At 48.1% G+C, this 27,075-nt stretch overlaps 1 protein-coding gene across 1 annotated transcript in view; it reads right to left on the reverse strand.

The window, feature by feature from the left end:
* Window positions 1–7,829: 7,829 nt before the first annotated feature.
* Ccdc69 (coiled-coil domain containing 69) overlaps window positions 7,830–27,075 on the reverse strand; it is a 28,342-nt gene continuing 9,096 nt past the window's right edge. The window contains exons 2-7 of the mRNA XM_059269338.1: window positions 17,648–17,732; window positions 13,477–13,550; window positions 11,372–11,473; window positions 10,638–10,757; window positions 9,244–9,341; window positions 7,830–8,638 (exon numbers count right to left, since the gene is read on the reverse strand). Of these exons, the coding sequence (XP_059125321.1) occupies window positions 8,557–8,638; window positions 9,244–9,341; window positions 10,638–10,757; window positions 11,372–11,473; window positions 13,477–13,550; window positions 17,648–17,732 (561 nt within the window). The 3' untranslated portion in view covers window positions 7,830–8,556. The remainder of the gene's footprint in view (window positions 8,639–9,243; window positions 9,342–10,637; window positions 10,758–11,371; window positions 11,474–13,476; window positions 13,551–17,647; window positions 17,733–27,075) is intronic.

Below are 27,075 nucleotides of genomic sequence, written 5' to 3' on the forward strand. Positions count from 1 at the left end.
CCCAAAACAGGGTTCTTCTGTGTTAACAGACCTGATTACCAGCTGTCCTGGATCTCGCTCTGTAGACCACACTGGCCTCCAACTTCTTCTTTTTTTTTAAAGATTTATTTATTTATTATGTATAAGAAGAGGGTGCCAGATCTCATTACAGGTGGTTGTGAGCCACCATGTGGTTGCTGGGAACTCAGGACCTCTGGAAGAGCAGTCAGTGCTCTTAACCTCTGAGCCATCTCTCTAGCCCTTATTCTTAATTTTATGTGTATGCATGTTTTGCCTGAATATCTGTGTCCTATTTGCATTCAGTGCCCATGGAGACCAGAAGAGGGCGTTGGATCATCTGGAACTGGAATAACGGAGTTGCCCTGTGAGTCAGTTGCTGTGTGAGTCCTGGGAATATTTTCCTGGGTCCTCTGGTAGAGCAGCCAGCGCTCTTAGCTGCTGAGTCATCTCTCCAGCCCTGTAAAAGGTTGGTTTTTTGTTTGTTTTCTAGGCAGGTTGTCAACTATGCTGCCCAGACCAACCTTAATTCCCCATCTCCTTCCGCTGCCCCCAGTGCTAGGACGACAAGTTCTCACATGTTAGTTCCTCAGGAGTCACGTTCGGGAGCTCGGCAGTGCCAGCCTCAGTCTCACCCAGGGTGAAGTCATTTGCCAGCTCAGCCACGGTGAGCTGGTTTCTTCAGTCTCTTTCCCCTTGGCCAACCTTCTGAAGACACTTCTCCCAGATGCCTTCCATGCCCTGCTTGGTGACATCACCCACCGGAGCTCGAGCAAGACTCCGGAAGCAACCACTGGTTCCTGCTCCTCGATTGCAGCCACAGCCTGGCAAAGGTCCTCTAAAAGGAGTGGCCTTCAAATCTTCAATCGATGCCTGACTCATGGGTTGGATCAAAGTGGTGGCAGTGGAGAGAGAAATGCCAAGAGTATCAGGGATTGGGGATACAGCTCAGTTCCTGGAGGGCTTGTCCAGCTTGCATGAAGCCCTGGGTTCAATCTCCAGCACTGCTGTAAACTGGGGATGGTGCTACATGCCTGTAATCCCAGCCTTTGGGAGGTAGAGGCAGAAGGAAGGATCAAGAGTTCAAGGTGGGGGCTGGAGAGATGGCTCAGAGGTTAAGAGCACTGGCTGTTCTTCCAGAGGTCCTGAGTTCCCAGCAACCACATGGTGGCTCACAACCATCTGTAATGAGATCTGGTGCCCTCTTCTGGCTTGCAGGCATACACGCAGGCAGAACATTGTATACATAATAAATAAATCTTTAAAAAAAAAAAAAAAAAGAGTTTAAGGCTATCTCCAGCAAAGATAAGGCCAGCCTTGGGCTGCCAGAAATCCTGCACCAAAATATAAACCACAAAACCATCCATATAAGGAGGATGTGTGGGAGAGTTGTCAACAATACGGACATCTGGAAACATCTACATGTCATTCAATGCTATAGAAATCTAGAAATGTGTCTTGGAAGAGGAGCTGGATGAAGCCAGAGTCCTTATTGCCCTGGTAGTAGGTTGGCAATGTGTTGTTGATAGCCTTGAAGGCTCTGGCTTCTCCCTGCACCAGATCACCAAAGACTTGGACCAGTAGTTTGCAACACTGTTCCCAAGACTTTTGCTGGAGCCAGAATGTTAGCTCTATTGGTATAATGTTTGGCTGGCATGCAGGAGGTCTGGGTTTGATCCCCAGCACAAATCAGACATGGTGGCACAGGCTCCTGTTGCTACCACTGGAGAGGTGGAGGCAGAAGGATCAAGAGTTCAAGGTTATCCTCAGCTATATAGTAAGTTTGAGGTTATGGTGTATGTGAGACCCTATCTTAAAAATAAAGGTAGTAGTCTTTGAAGTAAAAAGCAAATTAACAGAAAAACTCTGGGTTTCTGGTTTTACCACGTCTAGACAAGTGTGGTGGTCTGAATGTGAATGCCCTTCCACCATAGGCTCATATGTTTAAATGTTTAGTCCCCAGTTAGTAGAATTGTTTAGGAAGGATTAGGAGGTGTGGCCTCGTTGGAGAAGGTAGATCACTGAGGGTGAGTGGGCCTTGAGGTTTCAAAAGCCCATGTCAGGCACAGTCTCTCTCTGTCTTTGTCTCTCTGTCTCTGCCTATTGCCTGTGAATCAGTATGTAAAGCTCTCAGCCACTGTCCACCATAATGATCACTGACTAGCCTTCTAGAACTGTAAGCAAGCTCCCAGTTAAATGCTTTCTTTTATAAGAATGACCTTGGTCATGGTATCTCTTCACCACAATAGAACAGCACCTAAGACACTGAGTGACCATAGAGCACTTGTTGACTTTTTCCTGAGGAACACAGTGGCACCAGTCATCTAGTACCTACTAGCTCTTGCCAATGAGACTAAACATAAGCACTGAACTCCTATTCCTCCCTTCCAAGTGCTGGGACTGCAGGTGGGCCCCAGCAAACCTCGGTGTATGGCCGTTTTGGCTTATTGAATGAGTAGAGGTCTGGTCTCTTCATAATGGGGAGCTGAGAGTTCTGCAGGGCTCTTTGACTTTACCTGTGTGTCTATGTAGTAGGAGAATGGGATGAGTTCTGTCTTGTTTTCCTGTGTCAAGGCTGGCATTTTTAACATTCTAAGGTTTCATTTACTCCTTGGAGAATCTCTTAAGATTCTATGATTCTGAGATCCCCTCTCTGGGATTCCGAGATACCACAACACACTCTAGGGTCTAGTGAAAGATCATATCTCCTTAAAATGTCCTGTGCATGGGGTGATAGTTCTTCTAGGCTGGGGGTCAGCCTGGTGGATAATGTACTTGCCTTGGAAGCATGAGGACTTCAGCTCAATCCTCAGAATCCATAAAATCCAGATGCAGCGGCATGTGCCTATAATCCCAGGGCAGAAGAGGCAGAAATGGGAGGATCCCTAGGGCTGGATGGCCAGCTAGTCTAGCCTAACTGTGAGCTTCAGGCCAACAAGAGATCCTGTCTCAATGGCACTGGATGGCAATCCTGAGGATGATACTCAAGGTTGTTCTCTGGAGTACACACACACACACACACACACACACACACACACACACACACACACACAACGTTACAAAAAACCAGAAGTTCTTCTAAGCCAGTATGTAGCTTGCCTGACTATCTCTTATCATTAATGGCTGCTTTCTTCATGATCCATTCCTTATTGTTGGTTTTGTCTGCTTTTGAAACAAGGTTTTGCCATGTAGCCCTGGCTTGCCTAGAAGTCACTATGTAGACCAGGCTGGCCTCCAACTCATGGAAATCTACCTGCCTTTCCTTCCTGGATGCTGGGAATGAAGGTGTGTGCTACCACACCCGCCATGATTTCATTCTTGATGTACTCAGTAAATACACGGCAAATGAAAACTAACTGATGGTATGATCTCTAGAACTTGAATATTCCAAGACGGTTTATTTCTAAGGCTGTCTATTCCAGACACATATTCCCCACCCCGTGACTTACCCCAGACTAGACACCAGGAAGGGAGTGACTTTTCCAATTTCATAAATGTAGCCTGGACCACTTGTGTCCTGACCTTTTGACCTCATTTATCCTTTGTCTCTTTGGGAATCTTTGGATTATAAAAGAAGATAAGGCTATGTCCCTGCTGTGAAAACCACTCTGGGGCACTCATCTATCCATCCATCCATCCACCCATCCATCCATCCATCCATCCATCCATCCATTCATCCATCCATCCATCCATCCATCCATTCATAAATATACTCACTCATCTATCCTTATATCTAGCCATTCACCAATTCTATCCATCCATCTACATATCCACCTATCTATACATTGATCCATCCATTCATCAACTTACCCATCTACCCACTCACCCATCTAACCCCCAATCCAGCCATTTGCCATCCATCTATCCACTCATTCATCTACTCACTCATCTGCTCACTCATCTACCCACCCACTCAACCATCCATCAATTAACCAATATGTATCTAAGGCTCTGGGAATCAAGTATGAGTAATCCAGGCCTGGTCCAGCTTTGAGGGGTACATGCTCACCCCCGAAGGACTAGGGGCAAACGGTTCTGAAGTAATCACACAGGTCCTTAGACAGTTGTACACTGTGAAAAGTATAGTGGGATAGAGAGGAATAGGCGCTCTGAGAGCCCTCAATGGCCCACAGGCTAGACTTAGGATCTATAACACACTCAAGGACATAGAGGCTCACTCCCCAGGGCCTTGAGCAGATCTCACATGCTGGATATCTGGGAGACATGAACACTACCTGTGTGAGGCTTATCCCCTGGAAACTCCCAGCTAGACCTTGTAGTCTGTACAGATCTTAGCACCTCCTTTGAGACTGTTGAGTCTGAGGCAAGTAGTTAAACCGCTGCTCTTCAAAGCTTCTTTCAACCCTGGGGGAATCAGCCATTGAAGAACCAGAGGGCCTGGGGAGGCCAAAACCTTCCTTAAACAGATAAGGATCCCGGGCCTGGGCTAGGCAAGGTCAGCCAGCAGGGGGCAGAGCAAGCAGCGAGGCCCACGCTCCTCTTGCTGAGGCCGTTCTTCACCAGGCTGCTTGCCATGCTCTGCAGAGAATGCTGTCTCCCCAGAACCCTGGAGGGATTTTCCAGGGACAAGCCATCCTTAGGTGCAGGGAAGCAAACATCTAAATCTGAAAACAAAAAGCCCAAACCCAAAACATTAAAATATGCAAAATGTAACATTGTAAGAAGAAAAAAATAGCTGGCGGCGGTGGCCCACGCCTTTAGTTCCAGCAGTTGGGAGGCAGAGCCAGGCGGATCTCTGTGAGTTTGAGGACAGCCTGGTCTACAGAGCGAGATCCTGGACAGGCACAAAAACTACACAGAGAAATCCTGTGTCGAAAAACAAAACAAAAAAAAGAAAAAGAAGAAGAAGAAGAAGAAGAAGAAGAAGAAGAAGAAGAAGAAGAAGAAGAAGAAATGAATTCTTTGAACCATGTTATATGCCCACCCCCCTTTTGTTTGAGATGAAGTTTCATGGCATCCAGGGTGGCCTTAAACTCATTATGTAATCGAGGGTGACCTTGAACTTCTGATTCTCCTGCCTCCACTCCACCTTCTTAGTGCTTGAGATTACAGTTTTTTTTTTTTTTAAGATTTATTTATTTATTATGTACACCGAAGAGGGCACCAGATCTCATTACAGATGGTTGTGAGCCACCATGTGGGTGCTGGGAATTGAACTCGGGACCTCTGGAAGAGCAGTCAGTGCTCTTAACCTCTGAGCCATCTCTCCAGCCCTTTGAGATTACAGTTTTGTCCTATCTCACTGGGTCTATGTGGTGCTGGGATTAAACCTTGGCCTTTGTGTGTACCAGGTAAGCTCTACATCCCAGTCTTAGTATTTAAGGTTTTTCTGTAATTATTTTTATCTGTGTGATTTGCTCTTTGAGAGGGTTCTTTCTATGTCACTTAAGTGAACATGCTTTTAGGGACATCAATGTTGAGAGCAAAGGTCAGTGTCAGCACACTTTCTGTGTAAAGCTGGCCAGTCAGTATTTTAGACCGGACAAGTCAAGCTTCCCGCTGTAGTGCAGACACAACCGGAGACAGTTCATGTGGCCATGCTCCAAGACGTCATGTATGGACACCGAAACACCTGTTTCAGGTTTCTTGTCCCCAAATCCTATTTTCCCTTCATTTAAAAACATTACATTGGGTGGGGGGAGGGGGAGTCATGACTTTAATCTCAACACTCAGGAGGTAGAGGCAAGCAGAGCTCTGTGAGTTTGAGGCCATAGTGAGTGCCAGGCTGGCCAAGGCTACATAGTGAAACTCTGTGTCAAAAAAAAAAAAAAAAAAAAAAAAGTTAGTCAGGGGGATTGAAGAGATGGCTCAGCAGCTCACAGCACTTCCGGCTCTGTCAGAAGGGCTGGAGTTCTGTTCCCAGCAGCCATATTGGGAAACTCAGAATTACCTCAACTCCAGCTTCAGGAGATCCAATGCCCTCTTCTGACCTCTGCAACTTCAGGAGATTCAATGCCCTCTTCTGACCTCTATGGGCACCTGCAAGTACACCTACTCAAGTACACTCGTGTGCACGCATGCACGCACGCACACTTGAAAACGTTAGTCAGGTAGTAGCACACACCTGTGATGCCGGCTCTCAGGAGAAGGAGGCTCAGAAGTAGAAGGCTTCTCTGGGCCACATCGTGAGTTTGAGGCCAGCTCGGACTGAATGAGATCCTGTCTCAACGAAACAAACAACAACAAAGTTAAAGTCTTTCTTCCCTCAAAAAGTATGCACAGGGGCTGGAGAGATGGCCCAGCAGTTAAGTGCACACTAGCTGCTCTTCCAGAGGACCTAAGTTTGATTTCCAGCACCCACATGTTGGCTCACAACCATCAAGGGCACTAGGCAGACACACACACACACACACACACACACACACACACACACACACACACCCCATAAAGTAATCAAATAATTTGAAAAAAAATATGTAGAGGCAGTAACAGCCCCATAAGCCTCACCTCCGCCAACAGCTACACTCACTTATTTTTGTCCTAGCCGCTCCCCATGACCCTTCTGTGACCCCAGTGCTCCCTCCCAGTTCCTCCTTTCTGGCCTATATCCCTGTTTCTTTTCTGACCAGGGCTCTGAACGGCTCCATGCCATGCTTCACGGCAGGGAGACCCCGGAAGGAACTTTACTTGGCATCCTGGAGAAGTTAGGACTGGAGATTTGGTTGGTGTTTCCCACAAGGCCTCTTCCCTCCCATGCCCCAGTTCTCTGGCGACGTCTCTGCTCAGATCCTGCTGTTTCCAGCAACAGTCTCCATAGGCATGCACACATCTGCACCAGCGCACACGCACGCAAACACACACACACACACACAAACACAGGATTATTAATTTTTTTTGTAAAGAGACTGGAGACGTGACTCAGCGATTAGAAGCATTTGTTGCTCTTCCGAAGGATCTGAGTTCAGATCTCAGCACCCAGGTCAAGGGACTCACAATCATGTTTGACTCCAGCTCCAGGGGATCTGACACCCAGGTCTGGCCTCTGCTGGCACCTGCGTACGGAGGCACACATACATACATGAAAATAAACATGTTTTAAAAAGTGTGCAAGACCCCTTCTGCAGTCCAGCAGAGGTGACCCTTCTGACAAATTCAGTATAAGAACATGATCTGTGTAAAGATGGGTACATAAGATATTTCAGTTAGAATTGTTTTAGGGCAGCTTAGAATGCGAAACTATCTAAAGACGCTGTACCAGTGGTTCTCACCCTTCCTAATGCTGCGACGCTTTAATATCCTTCCTCATGTTGTGGTGACCATCAACCACAATATTACATTCATTGCTACTTCATAGCTGTCATTTTGCTACTGTTATGAATTGCATCGTAAGTATCTGATCTGCAGGATATCTGATATAGGACCCCCAAAGGGGTCCCGAACCACTGCCCTACACTGAAGTAATCGTGAGACAAACCTTCTGAAAACATACCATGTAAGAAGATTAGCATCTCCTGACAAATGTGGTTTCAATACGACGTGCCTCCCACAGGTTCACATGTTTTGAACACATGGTCCCCGGGTGGTGGCACTGTTTAGGAAGCTTTTGGAACCTCTAGGTCACTTCTTCCCTGGAGGGAGTATGTCCCTGGGGGTGGGCCTTCACGCTGAATATACTTGCCCTCCTTCCTGACTGCTGATGCCAAGTGACAGGCAGGCCTCAGGTTCCTGCCACCATGATGAACTCGATCCCACTAGAACCCTAAGTCGAAATAAGCCCTTCTACCCTGAAGTTGCTTTTGTCAGGGAATTTTTTACCACAGCAACAGAAAAGTAACTAAGACAACACAAAATGAAATGTATCCTCCCTGCAAAGAACATGAAAATATAGTTTTATTTTTAACAAAAAGATTTCACTTTCACATTAAGACCTTAGATAAATATGCTTAAAAATATTCACAGTGCTTAGCACTACAGCAAATTCAACTCTTTATCTGGCTGGATGAGGCGGCACATGCCTGTGTTCCCAGCATGCAGGAGGCTGAGGCATGGTGGTTCCGAGTTCAAGGTTAGGCTACATGGTGGTGAGACCCCCCATCTCAACAAAAACAATGCTGTATTCATTTTTCTTGGATGGTGTCTCTTACAGTTTTTCTCGGAGTGAGAATTATGGGCGTGGTAATAAGAACTTGATGGTTCAGTGAATTGTCAGCAAAGCTGATGATCTGGGAGGGGGGGGTCTTCCCCCTCTTTGTCAGAAGGTCAAAATGGCACCAGCTGCCTCGGGAGAAGTCTTGAACGCCCTTGTGAGGACGGGGGTGGGAGGGGTAACTCTACTTGCTTGTTCCTTGGGCCAACTAAGGGAAGGCACTTCTTGGGTGATCCTGGTGGCCGAAGCTCCACCACAGTGTTGTGGCCTATACACATCTCCTCCTGCCCATCTGGTCCATCCTGGGAGAAGAATGGAGTCTTGTCCTCTGCTCTACAGACTGTGGAGGGAGTGGTGAGTCTGGGAGCCATGGTGGGCCCAGGCCCTGTGTCTGTATGGTGAGGACAGAGGCCTCTGAGGTGCAGCAGAGGGCAGGGTAGGAAAGAATAGTCTCAGTGGCTCCTCCGTCTGCTGCAGCAGTGGCCGTTCCGTGACTCCTTTTCGAGGTCCTGAAGCAGATCTTTGTGGAACTGCCTGTGGTGTAGATAGAGCAGGGGTTGCTTGAGGGAGCTTGAACCAACCCATTCCCCCCTCCCCGAATCATTCCTGAGGGGCGGAGGTTATCAGCGCTCTCCAAGGTGTTCCCCCAACCCTCCCCCCCCCCACCTGCCTGTATGTGAGGGGCGATTCTAGTGTTGACCAAGTACTAAATCCTCACAGGTGGAGCTCTGGGTGTCTCCAGGCCGAGCCTCACACCAGGCTGGGTCACCTTAGGTGACACAGAGTTTCAGTTTCCTCATCAGCAAACGGGGATAACAGGACCTAGCTCTTAGGATCCGGAGGAAGATTCTACCAGAAAATATGTCACGTATTCAACTGCCCATGACGTGGGACAATGTCGCTCACTCACAAAGCCTCAGGACTGATTCGCTCCACGCATGCCTGCCCAGGTGGATTGTTTCCTGTTTCCTCTTTCTCATGTTGAGAAACTGGGCTTCCTAACTCCCAGGGAAAGAGGAGTCATGTTCCCAAGACAGGTCCTGGGCCCACTTGTCCATCCAGTCCCCAGGCTCTTCTGGGTCCCTCCCAGCTGGACGTTCTGGTGTTAGGTCGGGAGTCGGGGAAAGGGGGATGGCTACCTTGTCACCGTCAACCTGTTCCCAGCTTGGAAGCGTAGGTCCTCAACCTCCTGCCGCAGGGTGGTGTTTTTCAGTGCTAATATCAGATTTTTTTCTTTCTGCAACAAACCGAAAAGGAGCTTGGGAAGCTGTCTCACTCACTTGGCACAGTGGGCCCGTCACCTCTCCCCTGGACACTGCTTCTTTCTAGACTAGCATGTCACTTTATGGAGCGAGACGCAAACCGGACACAAGGTCAGAGTTAAGGTGGACCGTCGACTTGACTTCTGCTATTGGAGAGTGTTAAAACCAAAAACAGTGCTGGGAAGATGGTTCAGTCAGGCCTGGAGAGACGGCTCAGTGGTTAAGAGCACTGGCTGCTCAATACCAAGGACCCAGGTTTGATTTCCAGTGCCCACATGGCTTCTCATAATTTTCTGTAACTCTTCCAGGGGATTCAAAACCCTCTTTTGGCCCCTGAGGGCACTGCATACATGTGGTGCACATGCATACATGTAGGCAAAACACTCTCACACAAAAATAAATCTTAAAAATAAAAGGTTGGGGGCTAGAGAGATAGCTCAGAGGTTAGGAGCATAGGCTGCTCTTCCAGAGGTCCTGAGTTCAATTCCCAGCAACCACGTCACGTGGTGGCTCATGATTATCTACAGTGATCTGGTGCTCTCTTCTGGCATACAGACATAATACATGCAGGCAGAGTGCTGTGTACAAAATAAATAAATAAATAAATAAATAAATAAATAAATAAATAAATAAATAAATAAATAAATGGTTTAAAAAAAATGGCTTAGAGTATAAAGGGTGTTTTTTGCCATGCTGGACAACCTGAGTTCAATCCCAGCAAGCCCCATGGTGAAAGGAGAGAATTCACTCCCGTAAGTTGTCATCTGACCTCTTCCCTATGCATGCCATGGCATATGCCCACCCACCCATAGGTACACAAAGTACATCCATCTAATAAAAACCCAAACAGACCAATCGCAAAAACTGATGGAACTCGAGGGTGAGATTGTCTCAGGGTTCTGAGGCCTCAGGCCTTCAAAGGACTGCAGTTCCCCAGCTCCACCTCCGTTGAGGCTAGCCTCCTCTGCCTGCCTGGCCTGTGGGCCTCACCTCTTTCCTCAGGCCCTGCCTGCAGTGTGACAGCTGCAATCCCTTCTGAGGAGCAGGGGCTGCCGGGGCCCCACTGCTGCCCTAGTTACAGCAACCTGAGGGCCTGAGAAAAGACAGGAGTCAGGTGACAAGAAGCCGCTGCCTGACCTAGACCAGACTCCCGGCAGGAACAGCAGAGCCGAGCTGTCAGGGGCAAGTTGGGGGATGAGAGGCGGGGTATGGGATACGCTGGAACTAAAAATGCCCTGAAAGTGGTGGCCTGCTGCCCGCCCAGCACTGACCAGCATCTCCAGGAGGAGCAGCTGCTTCTCTAGCTCATGAATCCGCTCATTCTTCATCTCAATAACATGGTGCAAACTCTCCAGCTCTTGCTCCCAGAATGGTCCAGGGCTGCCATAATCCTAGAGAAGGACGCAGAGGCACCCCATCAACCAGCAGGTGGCAAGGGACATGGGTCTCCCCCGCTCCCCACCCTGCCAGCAGCTCACGGCATTGGGCTTGTGTGATCCCCCTTTCACAGCCAAGGTTGCATTTCTCTTATCTCCTCCCAGGGGCACTCTTTTTTTTTTTTTTTTTTTTTTTGGTTTTTCGAGACAGGGTTTCTCTGTATAGCTTTGCGCCTTTCCTGGAACTCACTTGGTGGACCAGGCTGGCCTCGAACTCACAGAGATCAGCCTGGCTCTGCCTCCCAAGTGCTGGGATTAAAGGCATGCGCCACCACCGCCCGGCTAGGGGCACTCTTTGAGGCATGCGTCTGGTGGGCACACAGCTGTACTTCAGTAGGCTGATGTACTATCTTGTGTCAGGCTGGCTAGTCGCCCCAAGTTCCCTCTGCACCCATAGAGCTGTGTGCTCCACCATCTGTCTGCCTCTCTCGGTGTGAACTGAGGACCCTCTTGCTGCCGGGCTCTTGTGAAGGGGAATGTGTCAGCTTTGAGTCTTGCCCACTACCGTTGCCTACCCATAGCCTTCCCACAGTGCCAAGGATAAAGGCCTGCCTGTGTTCTGTACGCACCTGGATGTGGTTCTTATAGAGTCGGCTAAGGATGGACCCTTCCACCTCATTCGTCTGGGCCGGGACGGCCTCCTGTGATGAGACTGGCATTGCGCAGGAGTTCTGGAGAAGGGAGCAGGAAGTAAAGAGCTTGGCTTGTCAAGGTGATTCTCTTCATGTCAATTAAAAGAGAAGGACTGGGGTTCTTCAGTGTGATCCTGGCCTGTGCCATACACCACTCAGCAGAGCAGGCTGAATCCACTGCCACTAGGGCTTGAAACACCCCAGCTCTACCTGTCACTCTATAGCCTTTCATGACTCTTATGATGGTCAGTATTGATTGATAACTTGGCAGGATCTAGAATCACCCAGGAGAAAAACCTCTGGGCATGCCTGCGAGAATGTTCCTAGATCAGGTTCTCTGAGGTGAGAAGAGCCACTTGGGATCTAGGTGACGCCGTGCCATAGGCTGGGGTCCTGAACTGAATAGAAAGGACAGAGTGAGCTGAGTGCCCATGTTCATCACTTCTCTGATTCCTGACCACGGGTGCAACGTGACCAGCCACCTCAGCTCCCGCCACCACGCCTTCCTACCACGATGGAATGATTCAAGCCATTAGCCAACGTGAACTCTTCCTTCCCTCAGTTGCTTCTTGTCAGGTATTTGGTCATAGTAGTGAGAAAAGTTAACTGATACTGATCCCTAAACTCTTGGGATGATGTCCTGGTTATTTAAGACCAATGTCAACCTACATTCAAAGCTCAGCCATGCTGGGCTCTACCGGGCTTTTATCCTCCACTTCTGTCTATGCAGGGGCTCAACATCACATCACACCTGCCCAATCTCAGGGCAGGTTCTCTGTACCTTTCCCGTGACAGAGATCTCCTCAGCCATGCCCTTTTGTGGCAGAGGCCAACCTCTTCCTATGCTCTCGGGCTCAGTCCCACCCTGTGGCCCTTGCCTCCCCCTGGCCTCTCTACGCCAGAGTTCTGGACTTTTTTAGACGTCCTGTTTTCTTCCCTTCCTCCACGCTCTTGAGCAAGTTGCTTGATGCTACCGAGGGCTTCCCTTCGCTGAGGGATCCTAAGCATCTTCCAGGCTTAGACCTCATCCCTCTGGGAGTCTCTCTGAGCGTCTGCTTTCATGACATCACAGTCCTGGGCCTCAGGACATCAGCTCCACTCTACAGTCCATGCCATCCCCAAGATCCTCCTGACAGTCCTTGGGAAATGCTCCACTTTCATTTCTGTTGCTATCTAATAAACACCCCAACACAAAACAATGTAGAGGCGAAGAGGGTTCATTTCAGCTTAAAATTCCAGGTTACTGTCTATCACTGTGGGGAAGTCAAGGCAGGAACTTCAGACAGCGAGTCCCAGCACATTCACAGTTAAAAACCAAAACACCCCAAACAGAAAAACAGCGACGTTAATGTATGCTTGCTCACCTGCTTGTTCGATGGTGCTGGCTTGATTTCTTCACCCTTACATAGTTCAGGACCCTCTGAATGCCCTGGGTGTTGGGTGATGCCCACATCGGGCTGGGTCTTCCCACATCAGTTAGTATCATTGAGGCAATACCTCCCAGGCCAACCCAACGCAGACAATTCCTCATTGAAGCTGTCTTCCCAGGCTGTGCTAGGTTGTGTCCAGCTACAATTAAGAAAGCTGATGGGCCAGAGATATGGCTCAGTGGTTAAGAGTGCTACCTCCTCTTCTAGAGGATCTGAGTTCAGTTCCCAGCACTCACGTGATGGCTCACAACTGTCTATAGCTCTTTCCAGGGTATTCAACAACCTCTTCTGGCCTCTGAGGGCATCAGATGTACAAGTGGCACATAGACATACACACAGGCAAAAATATCCACATAAAATATCATAATAATACATCAATTACCCCCTTCAGAAAAACACAAAACAGGTAACTCCGTAGGAAAGGAGGCCAGCCCTGAAAGCATGCCAAGTCCCCTTGACCAACTATCTGGTCACCACATCAAAGAGCCAGGATGCATGGAAAGCAAAATTCCTCCTTAACCTACTGGCACCATTTTGGGCTGCTTCGGGGCTCCATGTGGCTTCCTTACCATTCCCCCACTACCCACATCCAGATGGCCAGGCCCTTCTCACCTGCAATGGGGCTTTGGCTTCTTGGATGGAGACACTGGAAGTGTCTTTCTCCTGTGCACATGATGTCTGCAAGGCTGTGAAGAAAGGAGATCACTATAAACTCAAACACTTTTCACAAAACCTGTCAAGCTCCTGAGGTCTAGAAGGTTCTGATTATCACTCCAGGGCCCACTGGACCCAGGAGCTGAGCAATGGCCTTCTTAATCTTTCTCTTTCCCAGGCTGGCTCAGGCGCTGTGCTGGCTAGAGTATATCGTCAACTGGATACAACCCAGAGTCACTTAAGAAGAGGGAACCTTGCCAGAGGGTGGTGGCACACACCTTTAATCCCAGTACTTGGGAAGCTGAGGCAGATGGTTCTCAGTGAGTTCCAGGCCAGCCTGGTCTATTCTACATAGTAAGTTCCAGGCCAGCAAGGGCTACATAGTGAAACCCTGTGTAGCCTAAACGATGACAACCACCACCACCAGCAACAAAAATAGCAAATAAATGTTTGTTTGCTTAGGGTCACTCTATGGTGATCTGAGTTCAATCTCTAAGACCCATGTAGCAGAAGGAGAGAACTGACTCTCGTAGGTTGTCCTCTGACCTCCACACGTGTTGTGGTATGTGCGCACCCATACACATCACACATGCACAAACACACACACACACACACACACACACACACACACACAAAATGCAATGTACTTTAAAGGGGCTGGAGAGATGACTCGGTGGTCAAGAGCACTGGCTGCTCTTCCAGAGGACCCAGGTTCAATTCCCAGCACCCACATGGCATGGCATAATTGCATGTAACGCCAGTTTCAAGGGGATCAGAGACCTCACACAGACATACATTCAGAAAAAATATGAATGCACATGAAATAAAAATTATTAAAAAAAATAGAATTTTGACTACTGGGAAGATTCCCCCATAGGCATTCCCTGCTGGGCTCCATAGTGGGCTACTTTGCATCTATGTATTTATTTTACTAAATATGATTAAACCAATGCCCACAGGGCAAAGTTTTCCCATGTAGCCATGTAGGCAGAATAATTCAGGCTTGTGAGGGAGTGTGCTTGATGTTAGTCTGTCTTCCAGGGGTTCTAACTCTATTGCCAGACACTCTGCACCACTCTCAATGTTTCAAGAGTTTGAAAGTTGTTCGGCCCTCTGTCCTAGTCACTGTGTTACTAGGAATGGAAGAAGGATTGAATGCCAATGGAGAGGCAAATCTTCATGAAAGAATTGCTTTGAAGAACCAAATCCAGATGCTAGACTCTCAAGAAGCAAACAAACCCTCGTGTGTTATGGTCTAGACTTGCTTTGTTTTTTATGAGACAGGGCCTCACCTTGTAGCCCAGGCTGGCCTCAGATTCCACCATCCTTCTGCTTCAGCCTCCTGAATGTGGAATTACAGGCATAAGCCTGGAACCTGGCCTGCGTCAGCCTTCCTTTTTGTAGCTGTACTTGGGAACATGCTTGATACAGTGTTAAATGAAAAGAACAAGGGCCGGAGAGAGGCTCAGGGTCAGGAGCACTTGCTGCTCTTACAGAGGACCAGAGTTCAGTGCCCAGCACCCACATACCACAGCTCATAATCACCTGTAACTCTAGCTGCAGGAAATATGACACCCTCTTCTGGCTTCTGAAGGTACTACACACATATGACTACGTAACGCGCGCGCGCGCGCACACACACACACACACACACACACACACACACACACACACAGGATATAAAACTTGCACATGAATTCCATATGATTACAATGGCTTATAAAAGAAGTGATTTTGGAGCCAGGTGTGGTGGAGCACGCCTTTAATCCCAGCATTTGGGGGGCAGTGACAGGCAGATTTCTGTGAGTTCAAGGCCAGCCTGGTCTACAAAGTGAGTTTCAGGACAGCCAGAGCTACACAGTGAGACCCTGTCTTGAACAGAACAAAACATAACAAAACCAAAAAAGAAGTAAATCTGGAGAAGGGTCACGAGTCAATTTCAATGTTGTTAAAACATACATAACTTTCCCAAAGTAGCTATACAAATGCCAACAATACACAAAAAGTTGTCAACCAGTTGGTGGGTAGGGAAATGAAGCTCAAAAGCCCAATACACTAGTCGTGGTGTCACACCTCTGTGGTGCCACATCCCTGTGACCTCAGTACGTGGGAGGCTGAGCCCAGGCTAGTTGGCTTTGTGACATTCAGTCTCAAGAGTAAACAGATTGGCTGGTTGTAGTGGCACATGCCTTTAATTTCAACCCTCAGGAGGCTGAGGCAGGAGGACCACTGCAAGCTGGAAGCCAGGCTGGGCTACTAGTAAGTTCCAGGCTGTCCAGGGTTACACAGTGAGCTTATGTCTCAAACAATAACAGTACAACAAACAAAAACCCAAACCAACACCCTCAATGAAATGCCACCCTGTGCTCACCACAATGATGACAGCGAGGGACAAATGATACACATGGACAGGGCTGTGGAGCCACTGGGGCCCTCAGACCTCGCTGGGAGGAGAAGGAAGTAGGACAACTGCTGTGGAAAAGAGTTTGGGAGTTTCCCAAAAGGTGAAGTATAGAAATACCATATTCTCCTCCTACATGTAAAGTGAGGTGACATGGAAACACCCATCCAAGTGAGTTCTTGGGCTAATGGCACCATTCCCAGTGGCCAGAGGCGGAGACAGCTTGGATATCCATGATGAATAAGTAAACAAAGTATGGTATGTCTATTCAGTGGAGTATTACTCAGCCATAAAAAAGAGCTGGAGTCCTGATGATGTTGTAACATGGAGGCATCTTGCCGGGTGAAGTAAGCCAGGCTATCTGATACCATGAAATCAGGGAGCAGATTAGCAGTTGCCAGAGGCTGCTGGGAAGACAGAGTGACTACTGCTGGGTGTTTCTTTTTGGGGTGAGGAGAATATTCTGGAACTGACTGGTAGTAATGACTGCATACATTGTGAATGCACTAAACATCACCAGTGTCATACATACCGATATTGGAGGTGTGATTTGCTAATCTGAAAAAATAAATATACATGGACTTAGTCATTTCAGTTCTAAATTATTTAAAAACTAAGAATTGACAAAAACTGATTCAATTATAAAAGCAGTATTTAATTTTTAGTGTGTGTGTATGTGTGTGTGTCTGTCTATCTGTCTGTCTGTGTGGGGTGTATGACATGACCGTAGTACCTGTGGAAGCTGGAAGAGCGGATTTGTTCCGTTGGGACTGGAGTTCAGGCGGTTGTAAGTTCTTAGTTGCGCATGCTGGGAACTAGACTCAGATCCTCCAGAAGAGCAGCACATACTCTCAACTGCTGAGCCATCCCTCCAACCTTTGCTTAATTTTTTGAGACAGGCTTTGGCCGTGCATCTCAGTTGGCTTTTAACTCACTCTGTTGCCCAGACTGGCCTCAAACACACAGTGGTCCTCTTACCTTTAGCTTTGTGTGTGATGGATTGCGAGCCGTGAGGCACACCCGCAACTGTCCTAGCCATGATTTCTTCTCTATCTGTGTGTGTCTGTGGTCTAAGCAGAGGTCAGAGGGGAACCTCAGATGCTGATCTTGTTTGCCGCTGCAGACATTAGGTTAGCTGGACTGTGAGATTCTGGGGATTCTCCTGTCTCCACCTCCCGTCTCGCCATGAGAGCAGGGATGACAGATGCACCCAGTGATCCCTCTTTACATGAGTTCTGGGGATCTGAACTCAGGTCCTCACACTTGTGCCACACACATTTTTATGTACAGAACCATCTCCCTAGGCCCATCTTATCTGTAAATTTTAGGAGTCGTCATTGTAGGGATGGAAGGTGGCTATATAAAAAGAGTGATTTCGTTTGTCTGGGTTTTCTAGACCGTGACCCCTCCCTTTTTGGGACATGGTTGAAAATAGCCCAAGCTGATCTCCACTTTGTGAGAGGCAGAGGCTTGCCTTGGATTCCTGACCCACCTGTTGCCTCCATCTCCCAACTGCTGGGATTATAGGCGTGTACTGCTACACCCACCTGAGGTGGGCAGACTTCCTGTAGAGGCTTTCAAAATGAAAGAAAAATGGGTGTGGTGGGGAGGATGCTCAAATAAAGGAAAGCAAAGCACGTTAAAGACACGCCCCCAAGAGGAAAGTCCCCTCACCCCTCTGAGGCCGAGGGCCCCCTGAGGAGCCTCCTGTGGCCTCTCGGTCCTCACCTTGCCCAGCTTCCTCACGCCTTCCATCCAGGATCCTTCCCTCATTGTCCAGTGTCTCCAGGAGTTCTGTCTGTGTTTCTTCCACCTAGAGTGAAGAGTGGGGCCCGGAGTGAGACAGGATGGGCTGACGACGTACACTGTCTCTCAATCGCTCACTGCGTGCAGCCGGGGCTATGTGGAGTGGTGTGATCGGCACCCCACCTCCTCTCTGACTGATGGCAAAGATGATGAGGCAGGGCAGAAGCACTCTGAGACATAGCAGGCCCCAGAGGTCCTGTCACCCTCAGGCTCAGGGAAGTTAGCAGAGGACTGTCTAGGTAGAAAGGGTCTTGGGAGTCATTTACTGCAGATGTTCCATGGGGCGGGGCAGGACCGGCCTCTGCTGGTCTACATGGAGCAACCCCCCTTTACGCTGCTTCAAGTTCTAAAGGGTACAGCTCATTTCTGCCTTATGCTGTCAGGTTCCTGATCTCTGGCGTCCCCTTTCTTGCCCCAGACAGGCCCACAGAGACCAGAGGACAGCAGCAGTCCCCCTTTTCTCACGTTGACCTCTCACAGCCAGTCTCACTGTCCCACACCTGAGATGTGGCAGTCCCGCTGCACTCTGGGGGCAGGGCTCAGATGACAGAGTTCTGTCACAGCTGTCCCAGGAGAGCCTGTGTGCCCCGGGGGCAGCACCTTTCCCCCCCCCCCCCCAAGGCACTGGTGTCTATCATTCAAATAACTTTCACAGTTAAGGATGCTGCAGGTCAGGGGTGGGGCCAGCAACATCAGGAAAGCTGTGTTATCAAAACACACTACAGGCCCACAGATGTGCACATCTGACTCACTCTCTCAGAAAAGGCAGGCTTTGGAAAGTTCATCTAAGCAAACAACTTTCCACTATATTCGGGGCTCCCAGAGGACGTAAGTCCCTGTCTTCCTGATGGTGAGGCAGCATCCTCTTTGTCCATGGTTTCCTCAAGCTTGTCTGCCTAAACCAATAGAGCCCGATAGAAACTTTTCTAAAAGAATCTTTGGGGGGCTGGAGAGATGGCTCAGTGGCTAAGAGTTCTCTCTGCTCTTCCAGAGGACTTGTGTTCTGTTCCCAGCACTCACAGTGGTAGCTCACAACCACCTGTATCTCCAGATCCAGGGCATCTGACACCCTCCTTCTGGCCTACACACACACACACACACACACACACACACACACACACACACACGTATGCATACACATACACACACACACATATGCAAGCACGCATGCATGAATTCACATAAAAATAAATCTTAAAAAATCTGGGCATGCACTGGGTGTGTAGGGGTCAGAAGGGTCAGTCCTCATCTTCCACCTGGTTTGAGACAGGGTCTCATCTCTGCTGCATCCTCTGTATGCGTCCCTGTGGGTATGCACCAGCCGTGGTTCAGGGAGCAGCTTGTGGAATCGGTTCTCACTCTCCAGCACTTGGGCTCTGGGAGCTGAACTCAAGTTTTCAGCCTCGGCCACAGCATCTCCACATGCTATGCTTTCCCATCGGCTCCCACAAGTCTTTTAAAAAGCCACCCTGGGAACCTGGAGAGATGGCTAAATGGTTGAAAGCATGGGCTGCTCTCCCAGAGAACCTGATTCCAGGGGGCACCTGATGCCCTCTTCTGGCCTCTGTGGGCACCCGTATGCGTGCGAGTCTATCCACCTGCCCCTGACACACACAGATGAAAACATTTTTTAAGCCATCAATTTAAAGCCAGGCATGGCAACATTTCCCTGTAATCCCCAGCACTGGGGCAGTAGAGACAGGAGGTCTAGAAGTTCCAGTTCAATTTTGGTTACGGAGTGGGCTTGTGGCCAGCCCAGGGTACATGAGACCCTCTCAAAGAAACAAGAACAAACAGAACCCCCCCCCCCCCCATGTAGTGAAGCGAACAGTTTCAAACGATGCAGGTTCATTTTCAGGGATTCAACATTTCAGAATTGTGAGGACCGATTGAGTTTGTTTCCTATGTACAGTTAAAGGCAGCCAGTTGGATAATGGTGAAAAAACACTCGTACATCTTCCTAAGGCTTCCCCCACTGCTCCAACATCGAGGGAGGAAACTGAGGCAGAGAGATGGGAAGGGCTCATGACTGAGCTGGGAAGGAAGAAAGGAAGCCATGGGCCGTGGCTGCTTGAGTTGGCTTTAGCCTGAATTTTCTATAACACTCTCCTCGTGTCCTGTGACCTTTGACCCCTGACTAACAGAGCCTGGTCCTTGCGTAAAACTTCCTGCATATTTTATTTCCAAATAATTTGTCAAGCCTCTGTGCCACGGAGGTGCCATGGAGGCCTATGATCTCATGCTTGTTATCTATCCTGGACTTTCAAACTTCCAAGTATCTCCCAGCATGCCAAGCAAGTGTCTTACCAGTGAGCTACACTCCCAAAAATGCTTTATTTAGCAAGTGTGGGCATGTGTGTGTCTCACACATGTGTGGAGGCCAGAGGTCAACCTGCGGCAGCCAGTTCTCTCCCTTCACTGTGTGTGGGTCCTAGGGACTGAACTCAGGCCATCAGCCTTAGTGGCAAGGCCCTTATCTGTTGAGTCATCTGCTCAGCCTGTTCGTTTTATTTTTATTTATGCATTTGTGTGACTATGTATGTGTGTATATGTTACATGCATATGGGCACTCCTAGGGCTAGGAGAAGGTATTTTGTCCCCTGGACCTGGAGTTATAGACCGTTGTAAGCCCTGAGTTATGGATGCTTGGGTCGTCTGGTAAAGTAGTTCTCTTAGCTGGTAAGTCACTCTGTAGCCCGGTGCTTGTTTTTTTGGTTTTTTGGTTTGTTTGTTTGTTTTAAGATACAGTCTCATGTAGCTCAGGCTAGCCTTGAACTCATAATCCTCCTGCCTCCACCTCCCAAATCCTTGGATTATGGGAGAATACTACCATACTCAGCTGTAGTTGTATTTAACATCTGATCTTTCGTCTCAGCCAGAAGAGACTAAATGATGTGATCATACCTACATGGCAAAGGAACTTAAAATGGAAGCTTTCTCATTCACTATATGTCCCCTTCAACTGTGTGGCATCATCATTGGTTACACAGTGAGGAGCTAGGTGGAGCAGCTGTGACTTTCAACAGTGCCAGGCCCCTGCTTAAGATTGAGAGACCTTGCCGGGCGGTGGTGGCGCACGCCTTTAATTCCAGCACTCGGGAGGCAGAGCCAGGAGGATCTCTGTGAGTTCGAGGCCAGCCTGGTCTACTGAGCGAGATTCAGGAAAGGCGCAAAGCTACACAGAGAAACCCTGTCTTGAAAAAAACCAAAAAAAAAAAAAAAAAAAAAAAGACTGAGAGACCTTAAGTGTCTTGAACCAACCAGTAAATGATTGGCAGGAAGTCAGTAGGGCCAGAGGTGATGTGTCTGGTCTTTCTCCATTCATCCTCTAGAATTAGTTCAACAACTCAATTCAACCATGCCGTGGGCATAGAAGGGCACCGAATCCATCAGCACCAATGACCGGCTCCTGTCACCACTACCCTTAGTGAAAGTGGCTGCGTGTTCTAGGGGTGGCAGCCGACGTACCCCAAAGCAAATGCCCCAAGATCATGGGCTCCCCTTTTTTTTTCTATTTTAAATACTAGTATTTGTGTGTGTGAGCGCGCATGAGCGTGCGCGCACATGTGCACACACACGCACACACCACAGTACATGTGTGGAGAATAGAGGACAACTTTGGGGAGTCAGTTCTCTCTACTGTGAGTCCTTAGGGTCAAACTGAGGTCATCAGTCTTGGAGGCAAACACCTTTCCCTCCCAAACCATCTCACCAATCCCAAAGGTTCCTTTCTTTTTTAAAAACTGAATTTCATTTTTTTAATGAAAAATTTTAATTAAAAAGTTTATTTAGCTGGGTGGTGGTGGCTCATGCCTTTAATCCCAGCACTCAGGAGGCAGAGGCAGGCGGATCTCTGTGAGTTCGAGGCCAGCCTGGACTACAGAGTGAGTTCCAGGAAAGGCACAAAGCTACGCAGAGAAACCCTGTCTCAAAAAAACCAAAAAAAAAAAAAAAAAAGTTTATTTATCCTTTCTCCCAGGTCACCTACCTCCATCCTCCATCACAGCCTGTGCAGGTCTGAAGCCCTGGCCTCCAGCTCACACTCTAGAGCTGTTGGCTCTACCACCTAGCCTCTGTCTGTCTTCATATTGGACTGCTCTTAAGAACTTAAGCTCCCAGAACTGAAAACCTAGTTTGGCACCATGTTCTCCGACTCTGGAACAGTTGAGGAACCTGAAGAGCACCAGAAGGTCGTCCCTGAACCACTGAAGGACGAGAGAGAAACTCCAGGTGATTCTCAGCCTGGGCCCTGCACTCCTCAGACGGCCCCTGTGGAGACCAGTCAGCTTGTGTCAGCTCAGAGACAAGTGGTGCCTCCCTGTGGTGAAACAGTGATGAACCCTGAATCTCGTAGCACACCAAAGAGCCAAGTGGTACCTACCAGTAAAGAAACAGTGATGGCATCTAAATCTAAGTCTAAATCCAAATCTAAATCTTTGCCCCAGAACTCAAGGGCAAGTCTCGGAAAAGACATACCTTTCCAATTAGGAGAGCCCAGTGAGACAGTTGCTATGAATCAGCAAGGTGTGCCTGCTGACCGGACTAAATCCCCTGCAGGCTCTCAGCTGATGAAGCTCAACAGGCAGGAAACCTCCCTCTCTGGTTCCCAGGGGAGAGCAGTCTCTGGCAGCAAGGAGACAGTCCACAAAGAATTTGGCCTGGTGGAGAACCTGAGTGGTAGGGAGACTTTTGTGACCGATACTGCAGCCTTGTGTGAAAGTCTGAGGAAGAGGTCTGGTGATAATCAAGATGTTCTCTCTGAAAGGCAGCCTGCATCTCCTGAAGGGAGGAGCCATGTAAGGTCCTTCAGTGACCTGTGATGAAGACCGTGTAGTTACTTCTGTGTTGGACCAGACTGCCCAAGAGGAGCACCACCAAGAGATGCCTGTCACTGGGGACCAGACCTTGGACTCCAATCAGAGGGCACCTAGAACGTGTGAGGTGTGTTCCCGAGAACATTCGGTGCCAATTTTGGTGTGGGTCCCGGACCTCGCTGTCACTAAGTTCACCTTTCTTAATACTTGTGGGTGTAGGCACGAAATTCCACCTTTTGCCGTGACTCGCCAGCGGGACAGGAAGAAAACCTCTACAAAAAAAAAAAAAAGGCTATATCTAAGCATCACCTGAAAAAGCCCAGTGCTGCCCAGCCACACTGCTCGGGCCAGCTGGTATCCTCTCATGCTCAGGATGTCTGCACAGGTCAGAGGCCAGCACCCAGTGCTGAAGGTGACTGACAGTGATCCTCAGGTGGTTTCAGGTGGCTCGCCAGGCCCCTCCCATTCTCCTTTGACCCCAAGACAACCCCCAGAAAGTATGCCAGATTCTCCTGTGGTCCAGAGACAGCGTCCCCAGGAAAGATCAGAGTCCAAGTCCCAGAGCCCATGTGTCCAAGAAGAAGCCTCCCAGTTGAAGCCCGACACCTGCCTACCAAGATTGTGGAAAACCTTACACAAAGCCTTTACAGCTCAGAGACCATATGAGGAAATGCACTGGGGAGAAGCCTTATGTGTGCAATGTACCTGGATGCCCATGGAAATTCACGTGCTCAGATTCCTTCAGTAGACACTGGAGAAGCCACACTGGGGTACTGACCTCCCAGTGTATCCTCTGCAACTGAATGTTTGCCAGATCTAACACCTCAAGCAGCATGTGAGATGCCATTCCCAACCATCCATCACTGCAACCCGATTACCAACAAAGAACATCTTCCCCAATTAAAGTTTGTTCCTTCTACCCACAACTTGGAGAACGAACCCCTACTAGCTGTCACTGTTGTTTTTAAATGCAAAACTAATAAAAATCATGATTATGAGACAATTTTAAAAAGTTTATTATGTATTTACTTGTTTATCTTTTTAATGTGTATGAATGTTTTGCCTGGATGTATAAGAGGGCATCAGATCCCCTGGGACTGGCCTTACAGTTGTGAGCCACCCTGATAGCTCTAGAAATTGAACTGGGTCCCCTGGAAGAGTTATCAGTATTCTTAACCGCTGAGCCATCTCTCTGGCCCCGAAGGCTTCCTTCTTGACAAAAGGATTATGAGATGTTTATAAAAATAGCCCAAGTAGGGCAGGCGAGGTGGCAGTGGCTGGGTGGGTAAAGGCTTGGCACGAAGCCTGACAACCTGAATTCAATCCCCAGGAGCCACGTGGCAGAAGGAGAGAACGGGCTGCTATTCATTGTCCTCTGTCCTCTCCTTGTGTGCCATTGCATGTGAGTACACACACACACACACACACACACACACACACACACACACACACTAAATTAAACAATACATTGTGAAGCTCTGATTATGACAAACAAAGTAACCGAGGCCTCACAGCGGGGGTTGGGGGTGGGGGATGATATTCCAAACTAGGTTTCACCTTGACAGGGTGGTGATGCATGACTATAGTCCCTGTACTCAGAAGGCTGAAGCAGGAGGATTGCAGGTTCGAGGCCAACCTGAGTTACACAGAAAGTTCAAAACAAAAACAGGACCAGCCCAGGGCTGGAGAGAGGCTTGGTGGTTAAGAGCACTTGCTGTTCTTCCAGAGGACCAGAGTTCAGTTCCCAGCACCCACATCAGGTAGCTCCAGGTGATCTGGCACCCTCTTCTGGTCTCTGTGGGAACCTGTATTCACTTATATAAACATACACTGACATATAAGTAAAAATAAATTAAAAAAATAATTTATTTATTTTTATTTTACGTGCATTGGTGTTCTGCCTGTATGCATGCCTGTGTGAGGGTGTCAGATCTTGTAGTTACAGACAGTTGTTAGCTGCCATGTGGGTGCTGGGAATTGAACCCGGGTTCTCTGGAAGAGCAGTCAGTGCTCTTAACCACTGAGCCTAAAAATAAATCTTAAAAATGAAACCAGGCAAGGAACAAAAGGCATGATCACATGCTTCAGTCAGCGCAGAACTTCTTAGACAAACACTAGCTAGAGTAAAGTGAGGCTGAAGGTCGGGGTTCTAGAAGCATCCGGCTCTGGGTTCCAATCCTAAACTCAAAACTGTGCTGCTGCACGAGCTTCCAGACCTTAGGTCCCTCAGAATGGTAGAAATACCTGCAGTATTTAGCACAGCACAAAGAGCTCAGAATGCAGGAGGTTCTTGCTCATTGTCTGAGAAACACGGCAGGCACAGGCCCTGCAGAGCTGTGGCTGACCTCTTAGCTTACCTCCAAGGCTCACAGTGTATCAAGATCACAAACTCAGGAAACACTGTGTTCTACCACATAGCAAACGCTACAGAGAGAAGACCTGGTCTGCAGGAACATCTGCCAGCTGCAAGAAGGTCACAGCCTTCCCAGGGTCTGACAAAACCCTCTCCAGGCTAGCACCTGCACAGTGACACCTGGGGCTTCTCCACAGGCAGTTCCTAGTCTCCCCTTCCCATCCTCTGCATTCCTGTGACACTGGGAATCGAACCCAGGACCTTGTGCATGATAAGCAGGCACAGGCACTTTGCCACTGAGCTATATCATCCTTGAGGCCCCTGTCACTTTCTTAAACATTAATACATAATGCCATTTTTTTCCAGTTACGCAGGAGTCAGTATTTGCTGTAGAAATTAGGGAGAATACAAAAAAATGTAAATCCTGTGATACATAGATAAGCCTGGAATACAGCAGCATATATTATATACCTGTGTAACCGTATTTGGAACTGGAGTGTTATGTATGGCTTCTAACATCTTAATTTCTCAGACATTATGAATATTTATCACTTCACATTAATTGGTCTGTGAATATGTTAATTATAATGATTTAAGTGAAATATTCTGGGGATAAACTTAGTTTTTTAATCTTACTGTGAGGTAAGATTATTTCTTTCTTTAAAAATTATTTTCGCCGGGCGGTGGTGGCGCAGGCCTTTAATCCCAGCACTCGGGAGGCAGAGCCAGGCGGATCTCTGTGAGTTCGAGGCCAGCCTGGGCTACCAAGTGAGTTCCAGGAAAGGCGCAAAGCTACACAGAGAAACCCTGTCTTGAAAAACCAAAAAAAAAAAAAAAAAAAAAAAAAAATTATTTTCTAGCTGGGCAGTGGTGGCGCACGCCTTTAATCCCAGCACTCGGGAGGCAGAGCCAGGCGGATCTCTGTGAGTTCGAGGCCAGCCTGGTCTCCAAAGCAAGTTTCAGGAGAGGTGCAACGCTACACAGAGAAACTCTGTCTCGAAAAACAAACAAAACCAAACCAAAATATTTTCTAGGGGTTTAAAGAGATGGCTTAGTGGTTTAAAGCACTTACTGTTCTTCCAGAGGACCTGGGTTTGACTCTTAGCAACCATGTGATGGCTTATAACCATCTGTAACTCCAGCTCCTGGGGAAGCCAACATCCTCTTCTGACCTCTTGGAGCATCAAGTATGCACATGGTACATATATGTACATGCAGGCAAAGCGTTCATACCCATAAAATAAATAATGTAAAAATATTTGTTTTAATTGTATGTATATTACTGTTTTGTCTATCTGTCTGTGTATTACATGTGTCTGGTACCTAAAGAGGCCAGCACAGGACTGTGAATCCTCTGGAAATGGAGTTACAGATGGTTGTGAACCACCACACAAGTGCTCAGATTCAAACCTGGGTTCTCTGGAAGAGCATCCAGTGAACGGATCCATCACTTCAGCCCCTTAATTCTATTTTTGATTTTTTTTGTTTTTGTTAAGACAGGGTCTCATGTAGCCCAGGCTGGCCTTAAACGGCGTATAGTTGAAGATGAACTTGAATTCATGATTCTCCTGCCCCTACCTCCCAAGTGCTGGGATTACAGGTGTGAAGTACCACACCCAATTTTCTTTTCTTTTTTTCTTTTTTTTAAGACAGGTCCTGGCTGGCCTGGAACTCACTCTGTAGATCAGTCTGCCCTCAAACTCAGAGATCCATCTGTCTCTGCCTCCCAAATGCTGGGAGTAAAGGTATATGCCACCATGTCTGACATTATTTCTATTTTTTAAGATATATTTTAGTTTTAGTGGTGTGTGTGTGTGTGTGTGTGTGTGTGTGTGTGTGTGTGTGTGTGGTGTTAGGATGTGAGCACAGGCTCCCATAGAGCCAGGAGAGGGTGAAGGATCTCCTGGATCGAACCGGAACTATAGGCAGTTGACAGCCACTCCACCTTGGAGCTGGGAACAGAACTCTGGTCCTCTGGAAGAGCAGTACATGGTATCAATCACCGAGCCATCTCTCCAGGCCCTTTATTTCTATTTTTAATGATCAAATTATATTTTATGAGCACTCTGATTTACAAGAGCTTGAGCAAGGGTGAGGTGTAGCCCAATGGCAGGGCTTGGACAAGGCCCTGTGCAACCCTTTCTTAGTGACTTTTCTTATTGTTGTCACTCAATGCCAGACAA

Source organism: Peromyscus eremicus, chromosome 8a, assembly GCF_949786415.1.
Source record: "Peromyscus eremicus chromosome 8a, PerEre_H2_v1, whole genome shotgun sequence".
Classification (NCBI taxonomy): domain Eukaryota; kingdom Metazoa; phylum Chordata; class Mammalia; order Rodentia; family Cricetidae; genus Peromyscus; species Peromyscus eremicus.